The 12,434-nt window shown below is 45.4% G+C and overlaps 1 protein-coding gene and 1 long non-coding RNA gene across 2 annotated transcripts in view; both read right to left on the bottom strand.

Moving 5' to 3' along the window:
- Positions 1–333: 333 nt before the first annotated feature.
- Positions 334–7,677, bottom strand: LOC117051620. Its single transcript, XR_004427195.1, has 4 exons — positions 7,585–7,677; positions 6,558–6,715; positions 5,812–5,884; positions 334–2,442 (listed from the first exon to the last, which is right to left on the bottom strand). It is a non-coding gene; the product is annotated as an uncharacterized LOC117051620 (long non-coding RNA).
- A 12-nt stretch (positions 7,678–7,689) lies between these two features.
- Positions 7,690–12,434, bottom strand: part of LOC117051996 (B-cell receptor CD22-like) — a 33,430-nt gene continuing 28,685 nt past the window's right edge. The window contains exons 13-17 of the mRNA XM_033158723.1: positions 11,658–11,918; positions 10,197–10,457; positions 9,170–9,430; positions 8,446–8,545; positions 7,690–7,732 (exon numbers count right to left, since the gene is read on the bottom strand). Of these exons, the coding sequence (XP_033014614.1) occupies positions 7,690–7,732; positions 8,446–8,545; positions 9,170–9,430; positions 10,197–10,457; positions 11,658–11,918 (926 nt within the window). The remainder of the gene's footprint in view (positions 7,733–8,445; positions 8,546–9,169; positions 9,431–10,196; positions 10,458–11,657; positions 11,919–12,434) is intronic.

Raw genomic sequence — 12,434 nt, 5'->3', positions numbered from 1 at the left:
ATATATAAGTGGACTGCCATAAACTTCTTTCAGATACAATCAGTGCTGCTAGGAGAAAGTTTTGCAAAACATTGGAGACAACTGTTTGTTCAATCAATAGACAGATTCAAAAGCAAACTCCATGGATACATTTGCATGTCAAAACTGATGGATTACATCTGAGTGACAGAAGGAAGGCAAGGCTGTAGCAATACCATTCAGAACTAGATGTCTTGTCACTGACCATATAGGGCTCATAGGTCCACGAATGTGACTACGAGCTTAGTAATGGCTGTGGCTCAGTGACAGTATATATGCCTGGTTGGTATGCAGGATGTCCCATAATCTCTTCAGTACATAAGTATCCTTTGGCCCAAGGAGGACAAATGACCAGTTGTTTAATCATTTATTGATAAAGCACACACTTAATGTAGCTCCTAAGGGGCACAGAACAAGGACACACAGTTTTGGCAACTAAATAGCTGGCATCCCCGCCCCAGGCTTGTGCCCCGAACTAGGCTGTTGGTGCAATAGTGTGACCATGCCCCCCTTCAGACTTAAGTACCCCTTGCCTGACAGGGCATGCACAAGCAACTTGCAACCTACACACAATGCCTGCCTCTTCCAGCCCTCCTGGTCCTTGGAGACTGTGGAGAAGGCAGCAGTGGGGATTTGACCACCCCGCCCCTCAGCAACAGTCTCCTCCTCCACTTCTGACACATCCTGTGCCTCCTACCTCATCTTGAACTGCTCAGACTCTCCCTCTTCCTCCAGCCCTAGCTCATGCCTCTTGGATGGCACAAAAGCCCATATATCACCCATCCCTTCCCCTGGGTCAGCCTCTGGCCCTCTTGCCTCTGCAAGAAGTTCCTGGCAGTATAGGTGAATGTGTCAGTTTTGGTTTCTCTCAGTTTCTCATTCTTTCCAAGCTCAGTTCTTCACATTTCCACATCAATCTACATGAAAATTCATAACCCATTTTAGTGTGAATCTCCCCCAATATGCACATATTTGTCTGCAATTTTGCCTAATGCACATTTTGCAAAACAACTTCCCTTTATATACTACATTTTCCCATGTTGTTTTCACTAATAGATGCGCGCACACACACACACACACACACACACGGGTGGTCCATTGTGGTCTTTCTCTCAAGGTTTCAATGTCTTTTTGGCAGCCCTCTGCAACATTTGATGTTCCCTCACAGCCCTTGCACTGCCTTCCCAAAGCCAGGTAAGCAAGGCAGTGGGCTTTGGGAAGGAGGCACAATGGCTCTGATGGGGTCCTAGAGTCCTCCCACCTCATTCACAAAGTCAGCACCTCGCTGACTCAGCTTTGGGAAGGTAGAATGAGGGCTGACAGGGGGTCAAATGTTGGCCTTGTTCCCCCCATGTGCACAACAAGGCAGCGTGAGGCCCACAGGTTTCATGTCAAAGTACCCTTGTGGCCCACTTGATATGAAAAGTTGGGACACACACAAAGAGATATATATATGCCCACTTTGCATATACCTCTTTAAACACATTGCATGGTTGGAGAACTGCATTGCAAAATTTGCAGAAGTGAGAATTTTGAGGGACAACTGTGTTTCGGTTTGTGTGCGGCTTTGGGAAATGAGAATTCTTTAAGTTTACCATAAAACATGATCTGAATCAAATATCTTCCCCATCCCTTTCAAGGCACAGCAGGACCCCACCCAGTTTGGGAATCCCTGAGCCAAATGCAACCATAGCTGAGTGGAAGGATCCACACAGAGGTTTGATCTGTGACATGTCCAGTTCAAAGGCTCAGGCAGCAGATGATAGGAAAGACCTCTGGTCCTGCAGAGCTGCTTCTAGCCAAGATTGATGATATTGGACAGGATGAATGAATAGTCTCACCTGGAATATACAGAGAGCAGTTTTCTATGTTGCAAGTATGGATTGACTTGTTAGGAAGGAAGGAAGGAAGGAAGGAAGGAAGGAAGGAAGGAAGGAAGGAAGGAAGGAAGGAAGGAAGGAATAGCAGATTTCCCATATGATCTGATGGGAAAGACAAGACTTGGGGATACTGATCTCGGTCACCAATGAAATGTGTTGATAGGTGGAGCACTGTGCTGGCAGTGATGCACCATATCTATCTAAACCTCAGCCTTGCTTGTCTCCCAGTACAGCCAGATCATCTGCACTACCCGCTCAAGTTCTGCTGCATTTCATTGCAAAGAGCAAGCTATAATACAGGCCCAGCCACTGGCACCACCTCAACACAGAGGGGAAAGAGTCTAGGAGCAGCTCCTGATCTCTGCTAGTTCCAAGAGGATCAGTGCTTCAAGGATGCATACTGGATGCTCTCCTCCGATTCAGAGTCTGTTTCAGAGTCTACATAGGTGGGGCGAGGCCATGGGCCCAGGTTCACCAAGGATGAGTAATGCAGCTCCTCTTCGTTCTTGTTCACCACGTTCTCATAGTCAGGTTTGGTGTCTCCCTAAAACAGAAGGAGATACAAGTTTAGGGGAAGGGGTGGAGCTTAGTGGTGGAGCAGATGGTCTGTAGGCAAAAGGTCTCAGATACAACCCCTGGCATCATGCAGGGCTGAGAAAGAACCCTGGCTTCAAATTCCAGAGAGCTGCCGCCAGTAGACCATGGGTAGGCAATGTGGTACCCTCCAGATGTAATTAAACTCCAACTCCCATCAACGCAAGCAAGCATGACCATTGGTTAGGGATGATGGGAACTGTAATCCAACAACATCCAGAAGGCACTTAGTTGGGAAAGACTGCTCTACTGTGTTAGAGAGACCCAGGGTGACACAGAAATGAAAGTCCAAAGAAGATCAATAAATGCCCATTTTTCAAAATGCAATATTTGGATTGAGTTGTATGGGGGGTATCAAAATGTTGCAAATTGCCTGTTTTGATTGGATAACTGACTGGCTGGCTGGCGGACTGACTGACTGACTGACTGACTGACTGAATTATTATATAAACTGGAGTACATTTCATTGCATGTCATCTACCAACTTTAATACGTCAATTGTCGGCTAGTATATTGCAGAAGCAAAACTGTTGGAGGCTGCATAGCAACTGTCCTGTGAGATGCTGTCAAATAGTGACCTCTATTGCACAGCTGAGGAACCTGCAGTCCTTCAGATCCTCTTGGACTACAGCTCCCATCATCCTTGACCATTGGGTGTTCTGGCTGGGGCTGATGGGAGCCAGAGTCCAACAACCTCTGCATCCTTGCTCTAATACTTATAGAATATCATAAATGGTCAAATATTAGCTGCTGCTAGATTATAGCTGTTAAAATCATGCCTAATATCGAACAGTGTCCGCTGCTGCAGGTTTGCATGGTCAGGTACTATCTTCTGCATGCCAGATCCTGTCGGAATCCTGACAGCTGCAGAGAATGTCCATTATCAAAATCTGTGGAGAAGAAATGCTGAAAACAAGGGTGGTGTTTGTTTTATCTTTGCAGCACACACATAGCAAGCTGCCTTCTGCTGAGTCTGCAAGTACCATCTTTCCAGGGTTTCAGATTAAGAATCTTCCCCAGCCCTCCCTGGCCCTTCATCAAATCTCAGTAGCATAGAATCTGCCTTGCATGGCAGGTTCAATTCCTAGCATCTCCAGAGCTAGAAGAGACTCCTTTCTGAAATCCTGGGCAGCTTCTACCAATTAGAATAGACAATACAGAGCTAAAAAAGGCCAATGGTCTGGTTAGGTTTAAGGCAGCTTCCCCCCAAAGCCTTGGAATATTTAGTAGAAACCACCTACACATTTTTCAGGGTGCTCACCGCAAAATTAAGGACTAACAGCTCATTTTTTTCATGAGTTTTTTTTTAAAGGACCACAGTTTTTCATGATACTACATCCGCACCTCCCACCCAGCCAAGCTACAACAGGTATCCCTACGCAGTTGATAAAACTTTCACATTTTGGATTTAGTGGTTAGGCTTCCTGGATGCAACAGAGCATCCTTCCCCACCTCAGTGCCCTCCAGACATCATTGGACTGTAATTCCCACCAGCCCCAGCCAGAATGGCCAACTATCAGGGGTGGTGGGATTTGTAGCTTCATTAGAAGTGCCAATTAATACAGATCTAGGTTTGTTCTCTCTCACCCCCCCCCCCCATCTTCTGCATGCCCCAACACTTTTATTAAACAGTTGCTTGACCAGACTTCAAGAGATTTCTCTCTCCTCTCTCCCGTCTCAACACTATGGCAAGGAAAACCTCCTTTACCTATTGAATTTCTGCTTCTCGTGCAGATAGCAGAAGGCACTGGCATACCAAAATGATTAAAAAGTAGCACAGCTAGGAGGAGATGATGTTGACAGTACAGATCCCTGGGGCCATGTTACGCTCTGAAGATATTCTATCTGGGCCTTACAAAGGAAACACATGCTCGTCTTTTTTAGAAAAAATGGTTTTCACTTCAAGGGTGACGATTTCTTGTAAATTGCCAACAAGGGGGTGGGACAGCATAAGAAACCGGAAGCTGAACCAGGACAGCATGGCCCTGTGCATTAGCAAGCCTGATGATATGAGTTTCAAAGGAAAAGAAAATTAAAAAATAAATGGTACCCGCTCAGTTCAGTTTTCACTTGTCCTAAAACAAATGCCATGAGCAACAAATGACTATGAAGGTGGTTCATTATCTATCCAGAAGTGGATTCCCTGGGGAGGTTAAGGGTGGTTTAGCTTTCTCTGGTGGTTGTGGCATTAGCCGAGCTAATTCTGGCAGCCATTAAAGGTATCTGGCATTTTATTTTGCCAGATTCAGGTGCTCTTTATTTTTAAAGGTCCTTTAAAAAAAAACAAAAAAGCTTCTCAAGTTGCTTTACGAAAACATAGGATGGAATTAAACCTGACTTTTTCATGACTCCAAAGGAGGGTGCTACTAAGGCGACTTCCCTAATCTGATGTTCTCCAGCTGCTTTGGACTACAACTCCCATCATTCCTAGTCAGCATGGCCAATCATCAGGCATGATGGGAGTTGTAGTCCAAAACAGGTGGGGGGTACCAGGTTGGGGGGAAATGCATCAGGGCTTCTCCTGTTCTGTTCTTCTCACCACACACCTATTCCACAGCTGACCACAAAGTTGAGAAAAATATTCTAGTGACAGCTTGAATTCCCTGTACTAAACTGAAAGCCAAAATTCTCTCCCTCTCTCTTTTTAATATATATTTTGTATTTAATTTTCTGTTTTACAATGACTTCCATTCTTCTCCTTCCATGTTTCATTTTACATATAATAAATCCCTGCACATTTTACAAAAACTATACCAATCAGTGTTCCGTTATTGCATCCATCAAAACTTATTTACACTGTTGAATTTATCTTAATGCTGACAACGTTTTCAGCTGTACACAGTTCTTACCCATATATTCAATAAACGTTTATTGAAAGCCTCAACTTTCTGTGATGCTTTAAAAGAGGCAGACATGTTGCTCTTAAACCTGTATCTCTACAATGTGGGTCAAACGGCCGTTTGCAGTCTGAATGACAACCAAATTTAGTGCAATACCTGGAAAATTGGTCATGCTTGTGTTGGGACCAGACCCCTTTGAATCCCCTACCTCCACCTTGCATGGACCAAACCTCACAGCATTTTGGAGTTATGGGGAACCCCTTGGGAGGACACCCTCTGTGATCCTTTCCCTCGGTGAGTCTACCTCCTCACCGCAGCAAGTCCAGGGTTCTCTGGCCAGTGGAGAACCTGCTAAGATGTGGGCCCCTGGCATACGTCCAACCATATGTCCAGACATGCCAACCATAGGAGATCATGGGCTACAATACTGGAGAAGCCAGGTCATTCACACATCCCATGAGATTCTGTCTTACAAGTACCTTTGCGGGGAGCTTGGGTTTCTTTACCACAGTGTAGATCACGGCATCATCCAAAGGCTGTGGTGCTTTGACACTGTAAAGAATTGAAGATTCCAGTTAGAAAAGCATTTGGAGTGTGGAAGAGGAATCTGGTGCTTAGGCTGCCTGAATGCAATACAGCAGCTTTTGTCAACTTCGTGCCTTCCATATGCCATTAGATCACAACTCCCATCATCCCCAGCCAGCATGGCCAATGGTGAAGGATGATTGGAGTTGTAATCTACATCCAGAATGCACCATGTTGTAGTAGATTGTTGATTTTCAGTGGATGGGTCCCTTACTAACTTTATACACTTTCCCATACACAGGAGATGAGCAACAGAAGTACCAGATGCAAAGAAGAACCAGGGCTGCTGAGTCTTTAATCATCATGCTAACGATGTGGTTTCAGGATGGGGACATTTTCCCCACCCGCTACATGAGAAGCTGTGCCAACTGAAATCCCCTCTTCTACACCAGTGATAAACTCACAGGAGCTCTGGTGGCCTTCTTTGTATCTGGTCCATCATAGGGAAGGAAGGAGAGAGAAAATATGGGCATAGGCAGCGTATAGGAAGGGCCTGTTCAATGTTGGCTCCTTGCATGTGGAAGTCCCTTCCTACTGCAGTTCATCTGAACCCATCGCTTCTCCGACTCCCCCTTCTTCCAAAAAAGGCAAGGTATCTACCACAGCTTCCCGCAACCCTCTAGTCTGCTCCGCATCATACCTGGCATAAACAGTGCGTTCCTCAGACAAACTTGGAGGGAACCTGAGCGCTGCATAAGAAATGGAAGTTTCTGCGCCCCCATTCAGGAATCCGATGGAGCCATCTGCTCCACTTTCTCTCAGCCTGTTGTTACCATTACACAGTTTTTCTCCCTTGGTCTAAGAAAGAAAGCAGTGTTTACTCTCTTGCCTAGGACACCTTCATTTTCTCTGCAGGGACATATATCCCACTTGCCCAACCCCCCCCCTCCATGCAAAAGATGACAGGCTCCTGTGCCTTTTGAGATGTACCGTGTTTCTCCTAAAATAAGACACCGTCTTATATTTTTTTTCGCTCAACAAAACACAGTATGGCTTATTTTCAGGGGATGTCTTATTTTAACCATGTCGCATCGGTACGCTGCATAGCCATGCCTCTCCAGGCTGTTTTAATGGGAGGTACCACGTCACTGTGGCTTATTTTCGGAGTATGGCTTATTTTTGGGGAACGGCTTATATTTCACAAATGCATAGAAATCCTGCTATGGCTTATTTTATGGCTATGTCTTATTTTAGGAGAAACAGGGTATTTCACAGGGTGTCCCATGTGTCACTTGATGAGAAAAGCCAGCAGCTCCTGAAATTCAGAGCTACCCTGCCTCTGACTGTAAAGGTGGAACATAGTCATTGTGGCTGGTACCCACTGATAGCCTTATCTCCCACGGACTTGTCTAATTCTCTTTCAAAGCAAGGGGACAGCAACCAATTTCCACTGCACCACAGTCCCAATCACAAAGCTGGAGGGATGACTCCCAGAGGTTGCTACTTGCCACAGGGGAGAAGAAGCAACCACTGTCATCATACTTGGGACTGTGGTGCAGCTTCATCTAATATGTCCTATTAATTCATGCTGATCATCATGACTGCCAGCAACATCTAGAGGTCATTGGCTGGTCACAGAAGCAGCCATGTCACTTGTAATTTGCAAACAGATTCAACACCCTCACCCTCCCACAATGTACTGATGCCAGTGGAAAATAAGACTTAACCTTCTTCACAAAAAATGAGCCTGATCTCCGTGCCCTTCCGGTGCCGGGGTCTAATGTTTTCTTCCTGCAATGGTAGAAAAGATACAGTTCTGTCCCATTAGCCATTCATTGGGGCAGTTCACCAGAGGACTCCAGCACTTCCAAACCCCTTCACCAAAGAGAAGGTGTGCGTGATTTATAGAAAGTTGATAGGCATTATTTAAACTGTCAGACCATTGGTCAATATCTTCTGCTAAATATTTTGGAAACTGATATGTCTGTCTGTTCTCTACAGGTTTTCCCAGCTCTCAAGCTATCATTGCTAAATTCAGCATGAGAATTCTCAAGATGGGGCAGTGGTTTTTGTCATTGTTGGGATGCCAAATGCCCTTTTGAATCAAGATGGCAGACTGAAGTTGGACATGGGTGTGACTTTGCTCATTTTTTTGGCATAGGTTTGGCCACCTCTCCAGATTTCATCACAAAACTTAGCATGAGGTGTCAAGAAGTGGGGGCAGGAGGCTTCATCAAAGTTTGGGTGCCATGAGCCATTGTGAAGCAGGATGGCAGGCCCAAATGTGACTTTGCCTGATTTTGGGTATGACGGGCCACTACACTATCCATTAAAAAAAAAACTTTTTTTGTTTTTACAAATTCCTGGGCAATGCCAGACATTACCCACTAGTTATTTACAGTTACATACTGTTCACATGCCAAAATGGCTTCTAAGCAGTTTACAAGCATTAACTCAATTATAAAATCTATACATAATTAAATGCACAATAATACAATGCTAGCAGAACTGGGAAGCCTACCTCCTTCAGAAACACCACCAGTTAATGACATGCCTGGGTCAAAGAGGCTCTTCCCACAACCACTTACCATCTCTGCACCACATGAGACAGCAACCCCAGAAGGAAAACTGCAAATAGGACACTGCCCAGGCCAATCAGGGCACGCTTCAACACTGTCGCTCTGCTGTCTACATGACACAGAAAGGGAGAAAGAGCAGAATTTGCAACACCTGGCTGTAACAGTGAAGAGATTGTTGCCTGATCCTAAGCAAGCTTTTGTTCAGTTGTACATCGAAGTTCCACCATTTTCCTCTCCTTCACATCCAACTGCCTTGCAAGCAGTGAGAAGGGCCTGAGCTCAGCTGCAGAACATTGGCTTTTCATGCAGAAGGTCCTAGGTTCAATCTCTGGCATCTCCAGGCAGGGCTGGGTATACCCACTTTCTGAACACCACCACCACCATCTAGTGCTCTGAGTGGCTGGGTTTGCTGCCATATTTATCTCCCACAATAACTCTGACACTACAGCAGATCTGAATAGATTAGCAGTGGGGAACCTCTGGTTCTGGTCTCAAATACAACCCTCTAGAACCATGTCTAGCTCTCAAGACTCTCCTTTGCCCATGCTCCTTGGTCAGGTCACAATACTCTCCCAAAATCACAAGCTGTTACAAATGCATTGGCCATTATATCCACAGATCATCCTTCCACAATAATTATCAACATATAATTCTTGACAAAGGATGGTCATGCAACTACTAAAACAACATTTTGCAAGGTATAATTCTTGACCTGCCATTAATAACTACTCACAGGACACAGTGACGCCCATGGGTGGTGACTCCTGCTCAGAGATGCCATTGGAAGTTTTGCAGTGATAGGATCCCGACTGGTCGACCTGGATTTTCTTAAGTTGAAGTATCCTGGAAGTTTCCTGGAGCTTCTGTTTGTTCCAGTACCATGTGTAAACATTGGCTGGTGGGTTGGCATCATTATCACATCTCAATGAGACACTCATCCCCTCAATGATAGCCTCCTGGGTGCTCAGGAGTAAATGGACATTGCGAGGCCCATCTGCCAAGAAGGAAGGCAGGGAAGATCCATTCAGCACAGCCTAGTATTTGTCTTAAGGCTCTCAATATGACTCAAAGGCTGCTGGTGCTATTCTGGGCTTGTAGGGCAGAAGACAAACCAACAGTAGGTTGGCCATTGAGAGGCAGATCCAACTTTTTAACTTTAATTTTGTCCCCATCCTTTTCCCTGCTGCATTCTAGAAAGGAAACAATGAGACTAAGGAGCATTAATCAGACAGCGCTGGTTCTAATTAAAATGCAAGTGTTGACGACAAGATCTTGGAAGCTTGTCCGTAGCTAGAAGTAATGCTTGGAGGACAGGCAGGGTTGACGTGACATTTGGCAGGGTGAGGATGCTGCCTCAGGTAGCAGTAGCTGCCTAAGCATACCCCACCTGCCCCACTGCCCCCATTTAAAGGGGGGAAGTGGGGATGGTATTGACCCCGATTTCATGTGAATTGCACCAGATCTTCTGAAGCACACTATATCTTGCATGGTTTCAGGCAAGATCTTGCCCAAAATCAGGGAGCTCCTGCCTGAAATCAGCACCGATGCAACCGCTGCTTCTCCACCAGTGAAGGAAACAGCAGGGTGGAGGGTGGAGGGTGGAGGCAGTGGTGGCAGCGGCAGGGCAGAGTGGCACTTCCCATTTTGCCTCCAGCAATGAAGTGGGATGGGCCACCTCTGAGCACAGAGATAGGGAATAAGATACTCGGGGTGGGGGTCCTCATCAGCCATTTCCAACACTCTCTCCTTTCCATACTCACAATGGACATTCAGCCAAACTGGTGAGGACTGTGCTGAGCCTACTTGGTTGCTTGCTATACAATAGTAACTGCCAGAATGCTCTGGGGTCACTTTCGGGATGGCCACTGTAGAGTCCAGCTGCAGCTGTTGCCCTTCTTTGTACCATATGTAGGTGAGCTCCTGGGGGTTGGCTTCTCTCACTTTACATCTCAGCTTCACAAAGCTGCCTTCAGTGATCAGCTCCAGAGGTTCTCGCACAGCTTTCACATCCTTGGGGCCAACTGCAGGAGGAGAGACCAAAGGCAATGTATCACATGAGGTGCCCCACCTGCCCTCGCACCTGAACACACACACAAAACCTGCATGCAATGCTGTTGAATACAGATTTCTCTGCAGTAAATCTGAGTTAACAACCTCGACTTTCAGCTTGATTGACTGAAAACTTTATTCGCATAGCCAACAGCCATTGCAACAAAAGATGCACAATGTATAATTAAAAACAATAGTAGGTAAAAAGATCGATCAAATGGTTATGACTGTCGTTCAAATAGTGGCCCTTAATCTCATTGCGCCCTCGATAAATCTAGCAACGTTTGTTGTTGTCAGCTCATTTTGATCAGATAAGAGAAAGAACAATGTATTCGCAGATGGACGGCCTGGGATAGTGAGTAAGAGTGGAATAATAAATTCGAACCTCAGATCTTTATAGAGGGAGCATGACAGGAGGACATGATCCACTGCTTCCAAGTTGCCATTTCCGCAAGGGCAGTCTTTTTTCGATTGGGATCTTTTGAAATCTGCCCTCGAGTACCGCTGAGGGCAGCACATCCAATCTAGCTAGCGTGAAGGCGCGTCTGAATTTTGGAATGGTTAATTTGTGCAAATAAGATGGCAAAGAATCAAACTGGGAAGGGGAAAAGAAGGCGTACCAAGGACAGCGTTTCTTGCCAGATTATTTTGTTGCTCAAGGTCCTTTAGGCGCTGACCAATTAGGCTCTTTGCCCTAGTGTGGCCCATCGTTAGGAGCTGGTGTGGGTGGAAAAGCACATGCCTGCTCAACTGCCTTGCTTTTGGCAATCGCCTTTTATTAAATTGTGTTCACCATGTGAGGAGCATCGGGGGGGGGGACATTCTCCAAAATCGTTCTGCCCTAGCAGGTCTGCCTGTGTAAGTTGCGACTAACAATGGCTCACAATTTCTATAGGCAAGCATCCTGGCTTCTGTCATATATAAGGCTGCCAACAATTTGGGATCTAAGGTGTAAGATCAGTCTATGCTAAGAGGCTCTATATACCAAAGAGTACATCCTTCTTGTGATTTGGCTAAGTTATTTAAGTTCAACCTGCAATTCTCCAAACAGGTTGTGGAGCCACATAGCCTGTGTGGATCAAGTTTGCAAAATGACTGCACCTGCCTTCCCATAACCTCTCCCTCTGCTTAACTGGTACATGTGTTCCAGGTCTTCCGGTAGCATTACTTACAGAGTGTTGTCACAGAGACGGGTGCAGATGCTGTACAGCTGATATCGTTGCAAACTTCACATTTGTAAATGCTGACCTTTTCAGGTGATGAAGTAAAGGTGTACAGTTCCTGAGTATGACTTATACGTTTCTCTGACTTGTACCATTTATACAACTTGTGACTGGGGTTACTGCTGCCCACAGAGCAGTTCAGTGCGACAGTGTCTCCTTCTGTTATGGGCTGATGGCTATTAAGGATAAGCTGGACATTCTTGGGAGCATCTGGAAAATCAGATCAATGCATTTTTTTATTGATGAGAAACATCATCCATGATGGGCGTAGTTGGAAAATGTGCACAATAATCAGTCACACACATTCACCAAAATAGCAAAGAATGAGCATAAATACCTATAAATACAAACGCTGCACATTGACCAGTTAATATTGATAATAATGACAACAACAACAATTATTATTATTATTATTATTATTATTATTATTATTATTATTATTATTATTTATACCCCAGCCACTCTGGGCAGCTTGCAACAGAACACTAAAATGCAGTAATCTATTAAACATTAATAGCCTCCCTAAACAGGGCTGCCTTCAAATGTCTTCTAAACGTCTGGTAGTTGTTTTTCTCTTTGAAATCTGTGGGAGGGCGTTCCACAGGACGGGTGCCACTACCGAGAAGGCCCTCTGCCTGGTTCCCTGTAACTTGGCTTCTCGTAGTGAACCGCCAGAAGGCCCTAGGCATTGGACCTCAGTGTCCGGGCAGAACAATGGGGATGGAG

Source organism: Lacerta agilis, chromosome 8 (genome assembly GCF_009819535.1).
Source record: "Lacerta agilis isolate rLacAgi1 chromosome 8, rLacAgi1.pri, whole genome shotgun sequence".
In the NCBI taxonomy this organism is placed as follows: Eukaryota; Metazoa; Chordata; class Lepidosauria; order Squamata; family Lacertidae; genus Lacerta; species Lacerta agilis.
This window is presented reverse-complemented; position numbering and strand designations above follow the sequence as displayed.